We start from the raw sequence: 18,344 nt of genomic DNA on the forward strand, positions 1-18,344 counted from the left end.
TGAACACAGAGGCCGCCATCATTCTTAAATGGAAGAAGTTTGGCCTGCCAAACTGAGCAATGGGGGAGAAAGACCTTGGTCAGGGAAGTGACCAAGAACCCGATGGTCACTCTGACAGAGCTCTAGAGTTCCTCTGGGGAGATGGGAGAACCTTCCAGAAGGACAACCATCTCTGCAGCACTTCACCAATCAGGCCTTTATGGTAGAGTGGCCAGACAGAAGCCACTCCTCAGTAAAAGGCACATGACAGCCCGCTTGTAGTTTGCCAAAAGGCACCTAAAGACTCTCAGACCATGAGAAACAAGATTTTCTGGTCTGATGAAACCAAGATTGAACTCTTTGGCCTGAATGCGAAGCGTTACGTCTGGAGGAAACCTGGCACCATCCCTACGGTGAAGCATGGTGGTGGCAGCATCATGCTGTGGGGATGTTTTTCAGCGGCAGGGACTGGGAGACTAGTCAGGATTGAGGCAAAGATGAAAGGAGCAAAGTACAGAGAGATCCTTGATGAAAACCTGCTCCAGAGCGCTCAGGACCTCAGACTGGGGCAAAGGTTCACCTTCCAACAGGACAACAACCCTAAGCACACAGCCAAGACAACACAGGAGTGGCTTCGGGACAAGTCTCTGAATGTCCTTGAGTGGCCCAGCCAGAGCTCAGACTTTAACCCGATCTAACATCTCTGGAGAGACCTGAAAATAGCTGTGCAGCAACTCTCCCCATCCACCCTGACAGAGCTTGAGAGGATCTGCAGAGAAGAATGGGAGAAACTCCCCAAATACAGGTGTGCCAAGCTTGTAGCGTCATACCCAAGAAGACTCAAGGCTGTACTTGTTCCCAAAGGTGCTTCAACAATGTACTGAGTAAAGGGTCTGAATACTTACACTACCGGTCAAAAGTTTTAGAAGACATTAAAACTATGAAATAACACATATGGAATCATGTAGTAACCAAAAAAGTGTTAAACAAATCAAAATGTATTTTATATTTGAGATTCTTCAAATAGCCACCATTTGCCTTGATGACAGCTTTGCCACTCCATCACTGAGTGTATGTAAATGTGATATTTCCATTTTTTATTTGTAATAAATTAGCAACAATTTCTAAAAACCTATTTTTGCTTTGTCATTATGGGGTATTGTGCATAGATTGATGAGGGGAAAAACTATTTAATAAATGTTAGAATAAGGCTGTAACATAACAAAATGTGGAAACGGTCAACGGGTCTGAATACTTTCCGAAGGCACTGTAGATCTGTCATTCTCATTGAAAGCAAGTCTAAGAAGCAGTTAAGTTTAGTTTTACTTTCGGTTTTGTACACCAGCTTCAAACATCTGAAATTACAATATTTTTGGTAATTGAAAATATATTTCACAGCGATTTAGATGGTACAATGATTCTCTACACTGCTTGTTTTGTCACATAAACTGAAATTAGGTGAACTATTAGAATTTTAGCAACCAGAAAATGGCGGAGCGATTTCTGCATATTGCAGCTTTAATATCAAGGATTATTTAACTTGCTCTGGTCATAGGAACAATATGAGGTGGGGTGTTCTACTAAGCTAACATGGAATTGTTTTAAGATGTTCCTACCAAGGATCATTTAGATGTTTGATTTAGAATTTTAGGACCCCTTTTTTGGGGGGGGACGAAACATTGTATTTGGCCTTACTGCTATTAGCCCATAGAAACGCATTGAAGAACAGATTCATACATGGAAAAACAGATAGCAAAAAACTAATCTAAAGGAAGTTTGTTTTGAAGTGTCTGTCCTATATCTCAGAGATATAAGAAAGATCAGGAAACTTTGTTTATTTTTACACATATTTAACTCCTTTTTTAGACACTAAATTACTGATTTTTTGAACTGGTACCAGGCTACTACCTTCATGAGTCTAGTGAGGCTTCTGGGAAATTGACTCAAGAGAGTAAAAAAAAAATCTGAGTGGTAGATCTCGGCTTGCTTTTTGATTCCGAAAGTGACTTTGACTCCAAAAAGGTTGGTGACCACCACTGCTCTAACTGATGATCAGAGTAAGATCCAGCATATTTCCTCATTACAACATCCCCAATTTGCTCCAGGGGTGCCGTACTACTATGGCTTACCCTGTAAAACAACACATTTCACTGCACCTATCCGGTGTGTGACAATGAAACATATATATCTGTGACCAGAAGAGAGGATATGTATTTCTGAGACTGTACCATCCGAAGTAACAAACTGCCAAGATGTCTGGACCTTGATGGTATAGATGGAGATCGTATTGCATTGGCCCTGTAGTGGTAGAGTCGCTGGTATAGCCCTGATTTAGACTGTTATCTTTAATCCGCTATGCTGATGGGCCGAAGACACCTATTCTTCCAGTAGTTGGATAACGAAGCTTGAAGCTTTTTATTACAAAAACAAAAACTCTTAACATTGCAATGTACAGTATATATTATACAAGATCCCTCACATTTTACAGTGCACAAATATCATATTCACATTCCTTCAATAAAAAGTCACATTTGTAAACAAAACTTCAATGTGAAGGCATATATTGTACATACATTGGGTACATTGAAGGACAATACACATTATAGCACAACCCACTGGGTGTATCAAATACTCTGGCACTTTAAGAAAAATCACACAGTTAGTCACATATTGTTAAAAATCACAATGTCAGTCACATATTGTTAAACATCTGGTGGGTAAGGTTGGTATAGGTACTGGTTTAGAACTCTGGTGGGTAAGGTTGGTATAGGTACTGGTTTAGAACTCTGGTGGGTAAGGTTGGTATAGGTAGTACTGGTTTAGAACTCTGGTGGGTAAGGTTGGTATAGGTACTGGTTTAGAACTCTGGTGGGTACGGTTGATATAAGTACTGGTTTAGAACTCTGGTGGCTAAGGTTGGTATAGGTAGTACTGGTTTATTAGAACTCTGGTGGGTAAGGTTGGTATAGGTACTGGTTTAGAACTCTGGTGGGTAAGGTTGGTATAGGTAATGGTTTGGCAGAATATCAACAGACTTGGAACTCCAACAAATACGAAAGGGGGAAATCTGGCAACAAGATTTTAAAAGGTGACAAGAAACAATTTAATTAAGGGCTTGTGTAGAAGGAATAGTAAGCCATGCTTTTAGAAACGGAGGAGTCTTTGCTGTAGGTGTCAGTGGCAGTCAGATCCTCACACTTTATAGTGGGGGAGTTCTCTGTGCCGGGTCCACTCAGAGACGTACGTCTCCTCTTACACACCATGTTCCCAGAGTCAGCCTTCTCCAGGCTCAGAGTGGAGGAGTGAGTATCAGTCCATGCTGAAGCTATGTTACCACCAATACTGCTGATCTCTTCCTCCTGAGCCTTGTCTTTGTCAGGCACAGACAGCTGGTCCTCTGGGAACCCAGTGGGGCTGGGTCTAGGGGACCAGGGCAGGCCTGTGGTCACCTTTCTCTGGTAAGATCCTCTAGACCCCCATCCTGCTGCCATGGAGGTGAAGGGAGAGTCAGGGTAGTAGGTGAGAGCGTGGGAGGTCTGTAGAGGCAGGGACTTGATACCATAGGGGAGCAGGCTGCTGGAGTAGTCCCCTTCATAGGAACTGAGATCCAGCTTGTTGGGGCCAGCTCCTCCCTGCTGCATGGAGATAAACCACCTCTGGGAGGCGCTGTCCTCTGGCTGGGGGGAAAGGAGGCTGTTGGTCTGGGGTACTGTCCTCTCACTGTTGTAGAAGCGGTTCTGGGGCAGGTTGTTGATGACCTGGTCCTGGAAGAAAGGTTGCATGGCGTAGCGGGCACCTGGGACGATCTGGTGGGAGCGGTGGGAGTCGGTGGGGGAGGGGGTTAGTCGGTCACCCTCTGGAGCTGTGTACATCCTAGAAACCACAGGAGTAGTGAGATGGAGAATGTACACTGAGCGTATAAAACATCAGGGACACCTGCTCTTTCCATGACAGACTGACCAGGTGAATCCAGGTGAAAGCTATGATCCCTTATTGATGTCACTTGTTAAATCCACTTCAATCAGTGTAGATGATGGGGAGGAGACAGGTTAAAGAAGGATTTTTAAGCCTTGCGACAATTGAGACATGGATTGTGTATAGGATTGTGTATGTGTACCATTCAGAGGGTGAATGGGCAAGACAAAAGATTGAAGTGGCTTTGAATGCGATATGGTAGTAGTTGCCAGGTGCACCGATTTGAGTGTGTCAAGAACTGCAACGCTGCTGGGTTTTTCACACTCAACAGTTTCCCATGTGTATCAAGAATGGTCCACCACCAAAAGGACATCCAGCCAACTTGACACAACTGTAGGAAGCATTTGAGTCTACATGGGCCAGCCTCCCTGTGGAACGCTTTCGACACCTTGTAGAGTCCATGCCCCGATGAATTGAGGCTGTTCTAACGGCAATAGGGCTGCAATGCAATATTAGGAAGGTGTTCCTATTGTTTTGTATACTCAGTGTATAAGGAAATGTGTCAGGGATAAGACATCACCAAGTAGTAATGAAAATCAGCTGTTAAAATTACAGTCACTGTAAGTGAATATAAATATTGCTGAAAAATTAAAGATACTCACGAATCATAGTTATCCCTGAATCCTTTTGCGAAAGGGTTGTGGTCAATTTTCAGTTGTGTGATCTATGGAAAGAGAGAGAAGCAATTAGAAAACTCAATGTATTATAAAGAGATAAAAGGGTTAAGAAACATCATGAGAGAGAGAGAAAGAGAGAGAGAGAGAGAGAGAGAGAGAGAGAGAGAGAGAGAGAGAGAGGGGGGGGTGAGAGAGAGAGAGAGAGAGAGAGAGAGAGAGAGAGAGAGAGAGAGAGAGAGAGAGAGAGAGAGACAGAGACAGAGAGAGAGAGAGAGAGAGAGAGAGAGAGAGAGAGAGAGAGAGCGAGAGAGAGAAAGATGCATTCTTACATCAGTGTTCTGATAAGCAGTGACGGCTATAAACTGGTTCTCAGGGAAGGTGAAGGTCTGGGTCTTTGGGTCACTGCTCATGTCCTCCACCCCCTCTATCACCTCAACAATGTGCAGCTGCGGCTGATACTTATGAAGAGACTGAAGGACTATCATCTATAGACAGAAAAACAAAACAGAAAGTCAATTTGTGTGCCAAATCCTATACACATGCATACTTCGCATAAAACTCCCACTGACATCAATGCAATTTTACGCGAAAGTTTTCACGATTTGGCCCGCACTGAATAAAATACGTGTTTATTTTGTTTTGCATTTTAAAAAATGTGGGTGCGCCTAGAAGTTACACACTAACCACTGTAGGAAGACATTTACTTTCAGAGGATGAAAATATTCTTACATAAATCAATACATTCCCAGGCTTATGGTATGTTTTATTTTCCTTAAAATGATTCCCATGCACGTGGCATAAAAATGCATCACCTGTGCGTTGTTGTTGCTGGCTCCTTTGTTGTTGGTGAGCTTCAGTTTGCCGAAGGAGATCTCCTGTCTCATCCAGTGTGCTCCCGTGTTGGGAGATTCAGGATGGACATACATTTTGTTTCCTAAAGAAAGAAAATGGTTATAAAAATTGTTTCGTAATCAAATGAGTTATTCATCGCTGTGGGTAATGTGATAATAATGTGATAATAACATCTATTTAGAAATGGTTTAGAATCCTTATACTGCCTAATAATTGCTAGGATTATACCATGCATATTATTGTCTGCCTTTCCACAGGTGATCCATTTCCCGCCTTGGAACCTCCAGTGGTTGGGGTCAGCGAGCACGACCTCCACAAACACGTTGTAATGAGCAGAGAGATTCAGACCCGTCAGGTTGAAACTCAGGAACGGGAACATCCGCCTGACAAACAGACAGAGATTCAAATGTGTGTGTGTGTGTGTGTGTGCGTGCCGGTGTGTGGGTGTTTTATGCATGTGCCAGAGCAGGTGAGAATTTGAGAGCGAAAAAATGATTGTGTGGGTGCGTTTCAGAGAATACAGTTTCACAACATAAAATATAAATACAATCGAACTGGTGATGGCATCCTTTTAAGTATGCGGACACATTTTTATGGTATTTCAAGCGAAGGTCTTTTAATGGAGTATGCGAGCACACTCGGCACCAGCCAAACCGAAGCATTCGGAAGGATTTAGCCGCTGGCCACATCGCACTCACCTGCCCTGTTTGGTGATGATCATCTCGGTCTGATGACGGTGGAACCTGAGCCAAAGAGGCCGGTTACAGAGGTAGACCTGAGCCCTCACCCCGGTGCCTGAGGGTAGGGGCATTGTGCCGATCCCGGACCCTGTACTGTATGGAGGGTAGAGACATCCACCCTGTCCTAACTGGTAGGCCGAGCCGAACTGACTGCGCCCGGCGCACACCGCCGAGGAGAATCCCGTGGGAGGCAACACCGAGCTGAAGTGAAGCGAGGTCGAATACCTGGATCCGCCGGATGCCGTGTAAACGGTACTGGACTGGGAATAAGGGAATAACGAACATGGACTCGCCATGTCTACAGTTTGCTTGGATGGAGGTGAGATATAATAGCGGTCTGACCCGAGTCCCTCCGTGTATCGGCTAGCGCTGCCGGCCATTGCCGGGTCATCTGCGCCCACCACCGGGGACTTTCTCCTCTCCTCCGGGCGGGGGGCGTCCTTGGGGGAAGGAAAGGCGTTGCTCTCTCTCTCTCCGAGCATGGCAATTTTTGTCAGGCAAGGTTATATTAGATGTGGTCCAACTTTCTTTTCCAATTCTGCTCAGGGGCTTCTGTCAGAAGGGTTGGAGACGCACCGGTGCCAGGGATCTTCTTGATAAGTTCTGCATTCTTTTGAGAAACAAAAGTACAATTATCTTATTAAAAGTATATCCAAAATTATAATTGCATAGGCTATAGACCTATACTCTCAAACGGGCTAACTGGCTATAGGCTTCTGTAAATCAAGAGGCAGAGAAGTCCTCCTGCCTGTCTGGCTGGCCGCGTGCACTGAGTACGACTGTGTAAACTCACGAGCTGCTCCCCTGTGATAACCTGCACCGGTGATTACGTGATTCCAATTTCACACTCCCAATTTGCCGTGAAGGCCATGGGTGTGGCTTTGAGGATGGATCGTGATAGATGGCTCAGTCCACATATATGGCCATTTTGGGGTGTGAATTAATTGATAAAAATTTCATTTTTAATGTTTTAGTCCACACAAAATATTATTGCGCAGTTAGGCTTATACTGACATTTTGAGCTGCACTTCATCTCCCAGATAAGGACCTGTCAGATAGGCATGATTCTTATTCTGGTCTGTAAATTTGCAATAAAAAAGGAATAACCTACTTCCCATGTCTAGCCTATATTTGACATTTTTTTTAACATTTTGGTCATTTATCAGACGCTCTAACCCAGAGCGATTTACAGTCAGTGCATTCATTTTAAGATTCTTAAGATAGCTAGGTGGGACAACCACATATCACGGTCATAGTAAGTACATTTGTCCTCAATAAAGTAGCTATCAGCAAGGTCAGAGCTAGTAAGGGGAGTCAAGTGCGAGTGCTAGTTCAAGAAAGTCTTAATTTTTTCTAGTTATATATTTGAACTTCTTGGAGTAAATGTTAAATATTGTGTCTTTTTTTGTAACATCCTAAATGAAAATGTACATGAAAGTTTCCCATGTTTCCCCCTTCTCTCGCTAGTTATTTGTGTATTCCCGGCAGACAGCTGTCACTGAACTATCTCTCTACAGCCCATCAGGTCATTGACAGGCCGATGATCGACCATTATCACCTCATTATGGAACCCTTCACTAAGACATATAGGGCCTACCTCCCCGTGGTATATCTAAATGTTTATTTAAGCCCTCTTTTCTGTCATATTGATTTATAACATCGAGATGCTCACTAGAAAATAAGAACAATTGAATTATGGTGTAACAATTCAATTGATAGCAAAGATCTTTGTAGTAAATTTCGGCTATTAGACCTATAAAGAGGAATTGGCTACGGTAAATCATTGCATTGCTTACCATTTATACCTTTCACTTAGCTATTCGTTTTCTTGTAAACCACATGACAAATTGTATGAGATTTGTTTTCAGAAAAGCCGAGACCTGAGGGTTTGTATAAAGGCGTGAAAACGCTCTATGGAAAGTTGTCACCCTTATCGAAACAGGCACTTGTATTTTTTGCTCACGCTTTCCACGGTATTGCTCATATAGCACTACAGAATTACGTTTGGCGATAACGGTTTGACTCGTTGTGTTCCCTGATATATTAAGTAGGCCTGTAATGTTTTCAATGGTTTTTTCTATTTAATTTTGTTAACTGTTTTTGCCTACAAAATTATTAGGCCATAGGCTAGCCTAAACGGGTTGTTCAGAATAATATTTGATAATTTCATAAATTATTTTCCAAACAGTTTGATTAGACTATGGCTATAATTTAGTATATTTCCTTCCATTTTAAGATAATTGAATTAATATATTTTTACATCTGGAGTTTACATTAAATTCAGAGTCATGAATTTGCATTAATTTCCAGAGAGATGAGAGTCCACGTTATTTTGTCCCACCGGACTGCCCTTTGTGAACAGAGGGGAAACGGTCAATTATCTTTCCGTTTGAAGAAGCCTGTGATGTATCGCAGAACCGACAGCCTCTTATAGGAACTGCATTATGAAAACAGATACAAGCATATTGGTGAAACAAAGCTCCGACAGAATTGAAGCAGCAGTGCTCATTCAAATATAGTGCACTGATTTCACTGAGAGAAAATATACATATTTTTAAATTAAACTATTGAAATATAATAATAATTTTTTTTGTAACTTATCTACAACCTACGAATTGTTAATGCATGAATCTATACCGATAAATGCGTTTAAAAAGGATTAGTATATTTATATTATATAAAAATCAATAGAACAAACTTACCAATCTTGGTCCTTGTTAGCCTAATAATTTGGAAATAAATAAGAACGCAACATATCTTTTTTTTCAATCACAATAACGAAAATAAGAGAGAGCGGTAATTTTAAAGTATTTCAACGCATCTTCTCTCCTCTCCTTGTTTTGGAGGAGATGGTTAAAGTAAGAGCTTATATGTAGTCTTGTCGCTATAGGCTCCTGTCTTGCGGTTCAGCTGCAACCGTCCCGGTTTAGGAGCGCTCTCTTGTGTCGAAGTTGAGCACATAGCAGCCTCTTATTAATTTAGCTTTCGATTCCCAAGAGCGACTGGGGAAGCAGAATATATACAGAATATACATTTACATTTTAGTCATTTAGCAGACACTCTTATCCAGAGCGACATACAGTTAGTTAACCCACAACCCTGACGTTGCAAGCGCCATGCTCTACCAACTGAGCTACAGGAGACTATATAGGCCTACAACTCGAGAACCACGCTGCCAGCAATAATGCAGGTTATGCTGCAGCAATCGCTTCACTCGGTGATACTCAATAGTGGGCCCTAAATAGTCGTATAATTTCAGCCTTAGTTGTAGTTGCGCTAGAACTTCGGAGCAGAACGGGAAAATACATCAATAATAATGATAATGAAACTGCCAGGATGCTCCTAGCCAACTGACAAGGCGTATTTAGTAGCACAAGCCTGCACATGACTGGGACTGCCATCCAATCAAATCACATCAAACTGAAACACACTTACTGATGTGACACAGAATGAATTTCGTTATCACACCCCAAGCAACCAGCTCACACACCTTGGTAATTGATGACTCTCTCTCTCTCTCTCTCTCTCTCTCTCTCTCTCTCTCTCTCTCTCTCTCTCTCTCTCTCTCTCTCTCTCTCTCTCTCTCTCTCTCTCTCAAAATTCAGTTCAATTCAATGGGCTTTATTGGCATGGGAAACATATGTTAACATTGCCAAAGCCAGTGAAATAGATAATAAACAATATCAAATTAAACATTTTCTATTTATTTATTTATTTATTTCACCTTTATTTAACCAGGTAAGCCAGTTGAGAACAAGTTCTCATTTACAACTGCGACCTGGCCAAGATAAAGCAAAGCAGTGCGATAAAAACAACACAGAGTTACATATGGTCAAAACATAAAGTCAAAAATACAACAGAAAATATATATACAGTGTGTTCAAATGTAGCAAGTTATGGAGGTAAGGCAATAAATAGGCCATAGTGCAAAATAATTACAATTAGTATTAACACTGGAATGATAGATGTGCAAGAGATGATGTGCAAATAGAGATACTGGGGTGCAAATGAGCAAAATAAATAACAATATGGGGAAGAGGTAGTTGGGTGGGCTAATTACAGATGGGCTGTGTACAGGTGAACAGTAAACATTACACTCACAAAAGTTCCAAAAGAATAAAGACATTTCAAATGTCATATTATGTATATATAGAGTGTTGTAACAATGTGCAAATAGTTAAAGTACAAAAGGGAAAATAAATTAACATAAAATATGGGTTGTATTTACAATGGTGTTTGTTCTTCACGGGTTGCCCTTTTCTTGTGGCAACAGGTCACAAATCTTGCTGCTGTGATTGCACACTGTGGTATTTCACCCAACAGATATGGGAGTTTATCCAAATTGGATTTGTTTTTTTCTAATTCTTTTTGGGTCTGTGTAATCTGAGATGTCTTGATATAAACCAGTGGTCCATTGTGTATGACAAGCTGAGTGTTCCAGATATGTTTGTTTAGACTAACTGTAAAATATGCTTTTGGGAGACAGGGTAGTATCAGGGTTATGGTTGATCCCTGATTATAGAGACATACCCCAAGAGACTTGAAGCTGTAATTGCTGCAAAAGGTGTCTCCACAAAGTATTGACAGTATGAAAAATGTATGCACTCACTTAACTGTAAGTCGCTCTGGATAAGAGCGTCTGCTATATGACTAAAATGTAAAATGTAAATGGGGGGGTGAATAGTTATGCACGCTCAAGTTTTCTTTATTTTTGTCTTATTTCTTGTTTGCTTCATAATAAAAAATATTTTGCATCTTCAAAGTGGTAGGCATGTTGTGTACATCAAATGATACAAACCCCCAAAAAATCCATTTTAATTCCAGGTTGTAAGGCAACAAAATAGGAAAAATGCCAAGGGGGGTGAATACTTTCGCAAGCCACTGTATGTAACAATAACTTGGCTATATACACGGGGTACCAGTACAGAGTCGATGTACAGGGGTACAAGGTAATTGAGGTAGATATGTACATATGGGTAGGGGTAAAGTGACTAGGAAACATGATAGATAATAAACAGTAGCAGCAGTGTATTTCATGAGTCAAAAGAGTTAGTGCAAAGGGGTCCATGCAGATAGTCCGGGTAGATATTTGGTAACTATTTAACTAACTATTTAGAAGTCTTCTGGCTTGGGGGTAGAAGCTGTTCAGGGTCCTGTTACTTCCAGACTTGGTGCATCGGTACCGCTTGCTGTGTGGTAGCAGAGAGAACAATCTATAACTTGGGTGGCTGGAGTCTTTGATCATTTTTAGGGCCTTCCTCTGACACCGCCTGGTATAGAGGTCCTGAATGGCAGGGAGCTCTGTTGGGGGGGGTCTTTAAGCTGATAGCAGCTTAAAGACCCTCTAAAACACATCCTGTCGCAACATGAACTTTAAGGCCACAGTCAAGCCCCCAGACGCTGCTTACTGGGACTTTTACATGTGAAAGACAGGCTGATGGTGAAGAGATTACTGTAGTTGTTCCACTGCAAATAAACTCCACAGAGAGGCTATCTTTTAATTTATCCTGTTAATAAAACCAATTTAAATTACATCTGAATGGCAAACAGTTAAATGGTCCCCCTTTCAGGATGGATCTTATCACAATAGAATAATAATATGCCATTTAGCAGACGCTTTTATCCAAAGCGACTTATAGTCATGTGTGCATACATTTTTACGTACGGGTGGTCCCGGGGATCAAACCCACTACCCTGGCATCACAAGCGCCATGCTCTACCAACTGAGCTACAGAGGACCATCATCTGACATGGGAATAGCCTGCAAATTGTCTATTTACTCTGCTTGTCTTGTGACCCTAATAAGGCTTCCTTCTCTCCACCTCTCTTTTTCTCTGTCTCTCATTACTTCTTCTCTCATGCACACACATACACCCAGCTCAAACTCCTGCAGCACACTGACATCACACATACACCCAGCTCAAACTCCTGCAGCACACTGACTTCACACATACACCCAGCTCAAACCCCTGCAGCACACTGACTTCACACATGCACCCAGCTCAAACTCCTGCAGCACACTGACATCACACATGCACCCAGCTCAAACTCCTGCAGCACACTGACATCACACATACACCCAGCTCAAACTCCTGCAGCACACTGACATCGCACATACACCCAGCTCAAACTCTTGCTACAATGTGGAGTTTTAACACGTTTTCCTCCTCAGTAGGAGTGGCTCTTATGTTGCATCACTGTCTTCAAACCAATATATAGGTATTTGGAGTCATAATGCTGTCTGGAAACCTTGTTCTTCAAAATGCTCTAAAATTCTTCAAAAATAATCACATGATTTTAATTGTATTTTCATAAGAATTCAGAATGTTTTTTTTTATAGAGATTTATTGTACTGCAAAATATGTGTGTGCGTGTGTGTGTGTTTGTGAGTGTGTGTGTGTGTGTGTGTGTGTGAGAGAGAGAGAGCGAGACTGGGCCTGCCACCAGACGTGTGGTTTGGTTTCCCCTGCTGTGGGCCAGGTTGTGATGGGTTATGTCGTTTTTGTGGGTTTGGTTCTTAAGCGAAGATACGAAAGACACACTTGATCACTGTCTTCACACAGACAGTAGAACACAAGCCACTGTCTTCACACAGACAGTAGAACACAAGCCACTGTCTTCACACAGACAGTAGAACACAAGCCACTGTCTTCACACAGACAGTAGAACACAAGCATCAGGACGTATGCACAGATGCATGCACACAAACAGATGAACAAGTGTTGGTTGGCGACAGTGTGTGTCTGTGTGTGAGTGTGTGTATGTGTGTGTGTGTGTGTGTGTGTGAGTGTGTTCAAGAAGTGGGAGTATTTGTTGCTCTCAGTGACTCATTGGATCTTTCTGCTGCTACCCACAGGTGTGAAGAGGTGGGCTCCCCTCCCTCTCATAGCTCGGACCCCTTACTCTGCCCCCTCAACGGGGACAGGAGGGGACAGAGGGGGAAAAGGGGACAGGAGGGGACAGAGGGGCAGACGGGGACAGGAGGGGACAGAAGGGCAGACAGGGACAGGAGGGGACAGAGGGGCAGACGGGGACAGGAGGGGACAGAGGGACAGGAGGGGGGTATACGTGGTACCTGTCCCCTGTAGCTCAGTTGGTAGAGCATGGCGCTTGCAACGCCAGGGTTGTGGGTTCGTTTCCCACGGGGGGCCAGTATGAAAAATGTATGCACTCACTAACTGTAAGTCGCTCTGGATAAGAGCATCTGCTAAATGAATAAAATGTAAATGTACATTAGACAACCTGTTACATAGGTCTGAAGATATCTATTCGGATTTACTGTATGTTCCCATCACAAAACCACCACAACTCTGACAGAACCAAGTTCATCTTATATTAATTTTATCTGCCTATGTAAGGTATAACTAAGGAAAAGCTTTAAACCAACATTCATTATTGGTTATCTGGTCTGTACCTCCATGATGTGTAATGGTTATCTGGTCTGTACCTCTATGATGTGCAATGGTTATCTGGTCTGTACCTCCATGATGTGTAATGGTTATTTGGTCTGTACCTCCATGATGTGTAATGGTTATCTGGTCTGTACCTCCATGATGTGTAATGGTTATCTGGTCTGTACCTCCATGATGTGTAATGGTTATCTGGTCTGTACCTCTATGATGTGTAATGGTTATCTGGTCTGTACCTCCATGATGTGTAATGGTTATCTGTTCTGTACCTCCATGATGTGTAATGGTTATCTGGTCTGTACCTCCATGATGTGTAATGGTTATCTGGTCTGTACCTCCATGATGTGCAATGGTTATCTGGTCTGTACCTCCATGATGTGTAATGGTTATATGGTCTGTACCTCCATGATGTGTAATGGTTATCTGGTCTGTACCTCCATGATGTGCAACAGGGTAACAGTACTGTATTGTTCCTGCATGCAGAATGGACAGTCTTGGAAGAGAGAATATCTCGACCGTCACGCTTGATGAGCAGCTTCCCCTGTGTTTTCTTTTTGACACGTCTAAAGGGTTGTTTCTGACACCTTGCCATCCTGCCTGCCACCGCCCCCGCCGCGCCCAGGCAGGAAGAAAGAGCTTGTGACCTGGCCACTGCTGCCGAGGGTGAGGCCACTCCCACCCTGCGGAGAGCAGAAGGTCCGGCCCCCGCGCCATGCCAGGAACACCACGCTCCAACGCTCCTCATGATGTCATAATGGCAGAGGCCGATGAGAGGCTGTGATTGGTGGAATGGTGAGTTCCTTCTTTCTCCACAGCTCTGATTGCTTCTAGAACTGTGGAACTGATTTGGCAGTGGGTAGGCCTACCATCTGATGCTCAGCAAATAGTGGAATTCAGATTGACTCAGGGGTGTACATTTTTACATACAATTATTGGAATGTGAATAACAGTAAATAAACCCCCCCCCCCCATGCAGTCAAATGTACCGTTGGGACAGTTTGGAGAGGGCAGGTACGGATGCCAGAAGGTGAAGCCCTCCAGTGACACTCTTCCTCTCTACCCCCCGTCTTTCTATTAATGGTAGAGTCCAGTGTCCTGTGCAGAGCAGCAGCAGGAGTGGACCATCACATTTGGTGCCCAGCGTGGGGGTGGTGGGTGGGTGAGCTGACATGTTCCAGCTCTCCCGTGGAGCTCCTCTTCTGCCTCTTGCTGAACATCTCAGGTTTTCTCCTTTGCATTTGCTAATTAGATTCTATTAGCATGATTTTAGATTCAACACACTTTTAGAAGGTGGTGAATTTAAATATCTATCTAGAAAGACAAGATGCTGACGTTAATTACTGACATTAAATCTGGGACGATAGGCGAGGAGATAAAAACTGTAGTTACGTGAAGAAAAATCTAAATATCAAATCAATTAAAATCACTGAAATCAAGCAAAAACATTTAATTAAACAACTTTGTCTTCAATTTTCCTCGATCTTGATCTAAGTGCACTCAACCACCCCGGGTCACTAGCAAGTGACATATTGTCAAATGTCCTCATTGTCAAGGAACACAGAGAGACGAAGAAACGGCAACACATACTATACATATATATTACTATGTATCTGGGACCACCAAGGAATAGCTCCTACAATACATTAGATGAGGGAATGTAGTGGGTTGGGGAGAGGGGTATTACTATTGAATGGAACGGGTTGGGGAGAGGGGTATAACTATTGAATGGAACGGGTTGGGGAGAGGGGTAATACTATTGAATGGAACGGGTTGGGGAGAGGGGTATTACTATTGAATGGAGCGGGTTGGGGAGAGGGGTATTACTATTGAATGGAGCGGGTTGGGGAGAGGGGTATTACTATTGAATGGAACGGGTTGGGGAGAGGGGTATTACTATTGAATGGAGCGGGTTGGGGAGAGGGGTATTACTAATGAATGGAGCGGGTTGGGGAGAGGGGTATTACTATTGAATGGAACAGGTTGGGGAGAGAGGTATAACTATTGAATGGAACGGGTTGGGAGAGGGGTATTACTATTGAATGGAACGGGTTGGGGAGAGGGGTATTACTATTGAATGGAACGGGTTGGGGAGAGGGGTATTACTATTGAATGGAAAAGGTTGGGGAGAGGGGTATTACTATTGAATGGAACGGGTTGGGGAGATGGGTATTACTATTGAATGGAACGGGTTGGGGAGAGGGGTATTACTATTGAATGGAACGGGTTGGAGAAAGGGGTATTACTATTGAATGGAACGGGTTGGGGAGAGGGGTATTACTATTGAATTGAACGGGTTGGGTTGGGGAGAGGGTTATTACTATTGAATGGAACGGGTTGGGGAGAGGGGTATTACTATTGAATGGAACGGGTTGGGGAGAGGGGTAAAACTATTGAATGGAACGGGTTGGGGAGAGGGTTATTACTATTGAATGGAACGGGTTGGGGAGAGGGGTATTACTATTGACTGGAAAGGGTTGGGGAGAAGAAATTACTATTAAATGGAGTGGGTTGGGGAGAGGGGTAATACTATTGAATGGAACGGGTTGGGGAGAGGGGTATTACTATTGAATGGAACGGGTTGGGGAGAGGGGTATTACTATTGAATGGAACGGGTTGGGGAGAGGGGTATTACTATTGAATGGAACGGGTTGGGGAGAGGGGTATTACTATTGAATGGAACGGGTTGGGGAGAGGGGTATTACTATTGAATGGAGCGGGTTGGGGAGAGGGGTATTACTATTGAATGGAGCGGGTTGGGGAGAGGGGTATTACTATTGAATGGAACGGGTTGGGGAGAGGGGTATTACTATTGAATGGAACGGGTTGGGAGAGGGGTATTACTATTGAATGGAACGGGTTGGGGAGAGGGGTATTACTATTGAATGGAGCGGGTTGGGGAGAGGGGTATTACTAATGAATGGAGCGGGTTGGGGAGAGGGGTATTACTATTGAATGGAACGGGTTGGGGAGAGAGGTAAAACTATTGAATGGAACGGGTTGGGAGAGGGGTATTACTATTGAATGGAACGGGTTGGGGAGAGGGGTATTACTATTGAATGGAACGGGTTGGGAGAGGGGTATTACTATTGAATGGAACGGGTTGGGGAGAGGGATATTACTATTGAATGGAACGGGTTGGGGAAAGGGGTATTACTATTGAATGGAACGGGTTGGGGAGAGGGGTATTACTATTGAATTGAACGGGTTGGGTTGGGGAGAGGGTTATTACTATTGAATGGAACGGGTTGGGGAGAGGGGTATTATAATTGAATGGAACGGGTTGGGGAGATGGGTATTACTATTGAATGGAACGGGTTGGGGAGAGGGGTATTACTATTGAATGGAACGGGTTGGGGAAAGGGGTATTACTATTGAATGGAACGGGTTGGGGAGAGGGGTATTACTATTGAATGGAACGGGTTGGGTTGGGGAGAGGGTTATTACTATTGAATGGAACGGGTTGGGGAGAGGGGTAAAACTATTGAATGGAACGGGTTGGGGAGAGGGTTATTACTATTGAATGGAACGGGTTGGGGAGAGGGGTATTACTATTGACTGGAACGGGTTGGGGAGAAGGAATTACTATTAAATGGAGTGGGTTGGGGAGAGGGGTATTACTATTGAATGGAGCGGGTTGGGGAGAGGGGTATTACTATTGAATGGAACGGGTTGGGGAGAGGGGTATTACTATTGAATGGAACGGGTTGGGAGAGGGGTATTACTATTGAATGGAACGGGTTGGGGAGATGGGTATTACTATTGAATGTAACGGGTTGGGGAGAGGGGTATTACTATTGAATGGAACGGGTTGGGGAGAGGGGTATTACTATTGAATGGAAGGGGTGGGGTAGAGGGGTATTACTATTAAATGGAACGGGTTGGGGAGAGGGGTATTACTATTGAATGGAACGGGTTGGGGAGAAGGAATTACTATTGAATGGAGTGGGTTGGGGAGAGGGGTAAAACTATTGAATGGAACGTGTTGGGGAGAGGGTTATTACTATTGAATGGAACGGGTTGGGGAGAGGTGTATTACTATTGAATGGAACGGGTTGGGGAGAGGGGTATTACTCTTGAATGGAACGGGTTGGGGAGAGGGGTATTACTATTGAATGGAACGGGTTGGGTTGGAGAGAGGGGTATTACTATTGAATGGAACGGGTTGGGGAGAGGGGTATTACTATTGAATGGAACGGGTTGGGGAGAGGGGTATTACTATTGAATGGAACGGGTTGGGGAAAGGGGTATTACCATTGAATGGAACGGGTTGGGGAGAGGGGTATTACTATTGAATGGAACGGGTTGGGGAGAGAGGTAATACTATTGAATGGAACGGGTTGGGGAGAGGGATATTACTATTGAATGGAACGGGTTGGGGAGAGGGGTATTACTACTGAATGGAACGGGTTGGGGAGAGGGGTATTACTATTGAATGGAACGGGTTGGGGAGAGGGGTATTACTATTGAATGGAACGGGTTGGGGAGAGGGGTATTACTATTGAATGGAACAGGTTGGGGAGAGGGGTATTACTATTGAATGGAACGGGTTGGGGAGAGGGGTAGTACTATTGAATGGAATGGGTTGGGGAGAGGTGTATTACTATTGAATGGAACGGGATGGGGAGAGGGTTATTACTATTGAATGGAACGGGTTGGGGAGAGGGGTATTACTATTGAATGGAACGGGTTGGGGAGAGGGGTATTACTATTGAATGGAACGGGTTGGGGAAAGGGGTATTACTATTGAATGGAACAGGTTGGGGAGAGGGGTA

The 18,344-nt window shown here is 43.6% G+C and overlaps 1 protein-coding gene across 2 annotated transcripts; it reads right to left on the reverse strand.

The window, feature by feature from the left end:
- Positions 1–2,375: 2,375 nt before the first annotated feature.
- LOC121586737 (eomesodermin-like) lies at positions 2,376–9,158 on the reverse strand. 2 transcript variants are annotated; one of them, XM_041903682.2, is made up of 7 exons: positions 8,866–9,158; positions 6,122–6,773; positions 5,652–5,806; positions 5,384–5,505; positions 4,901–5,056; positions 4,557–4,618; positions 2,376–3,852 (listed from the first exon to the last, which is right to left on the reverse strand). In XM_041903682.2, exons 2-7 carry the CDS (start codon positions 6,643–6,645, stop codon positions 3,087–3,089), a joined length of 1,785 nt encoding a protein of 594 aa, XP_041759616.1. In that variant the 5' UTR covers positions 6,646–6,773; positions 8,866–9,158; the 3' UTR covers positions 2,376–3,086. The 2 variants fall into 2 exon arrangements, with proteins under 2 accessions (XP_041759616.1, XP_045070180.1); XM_045214245.1 differs by lacking the exon at positions 8,866–9,158 and having other exon boundaries at positions 6,122–6,984.
- Positions 9,159–18,344: the final 9,186 nt, after the last annotated feature.

This window comes from Coregonus clupeaformis, unplaced genomic scaffold (assembly GCF_020615455.1).
Source record: "Coregonus clupeaformis isolate EN_2021a unplaced genomic scaffold, ASM2061545v1 scaf0222, whole genome shotgun sequence".
NCBI classification, from domain to species: domain Eukaryota; kingdom Metazoa; phylum Chordata; class Actinopteri; order Salmoniformes; family Salmonidae; genus Coregonus; species Coregonus clupeaformis.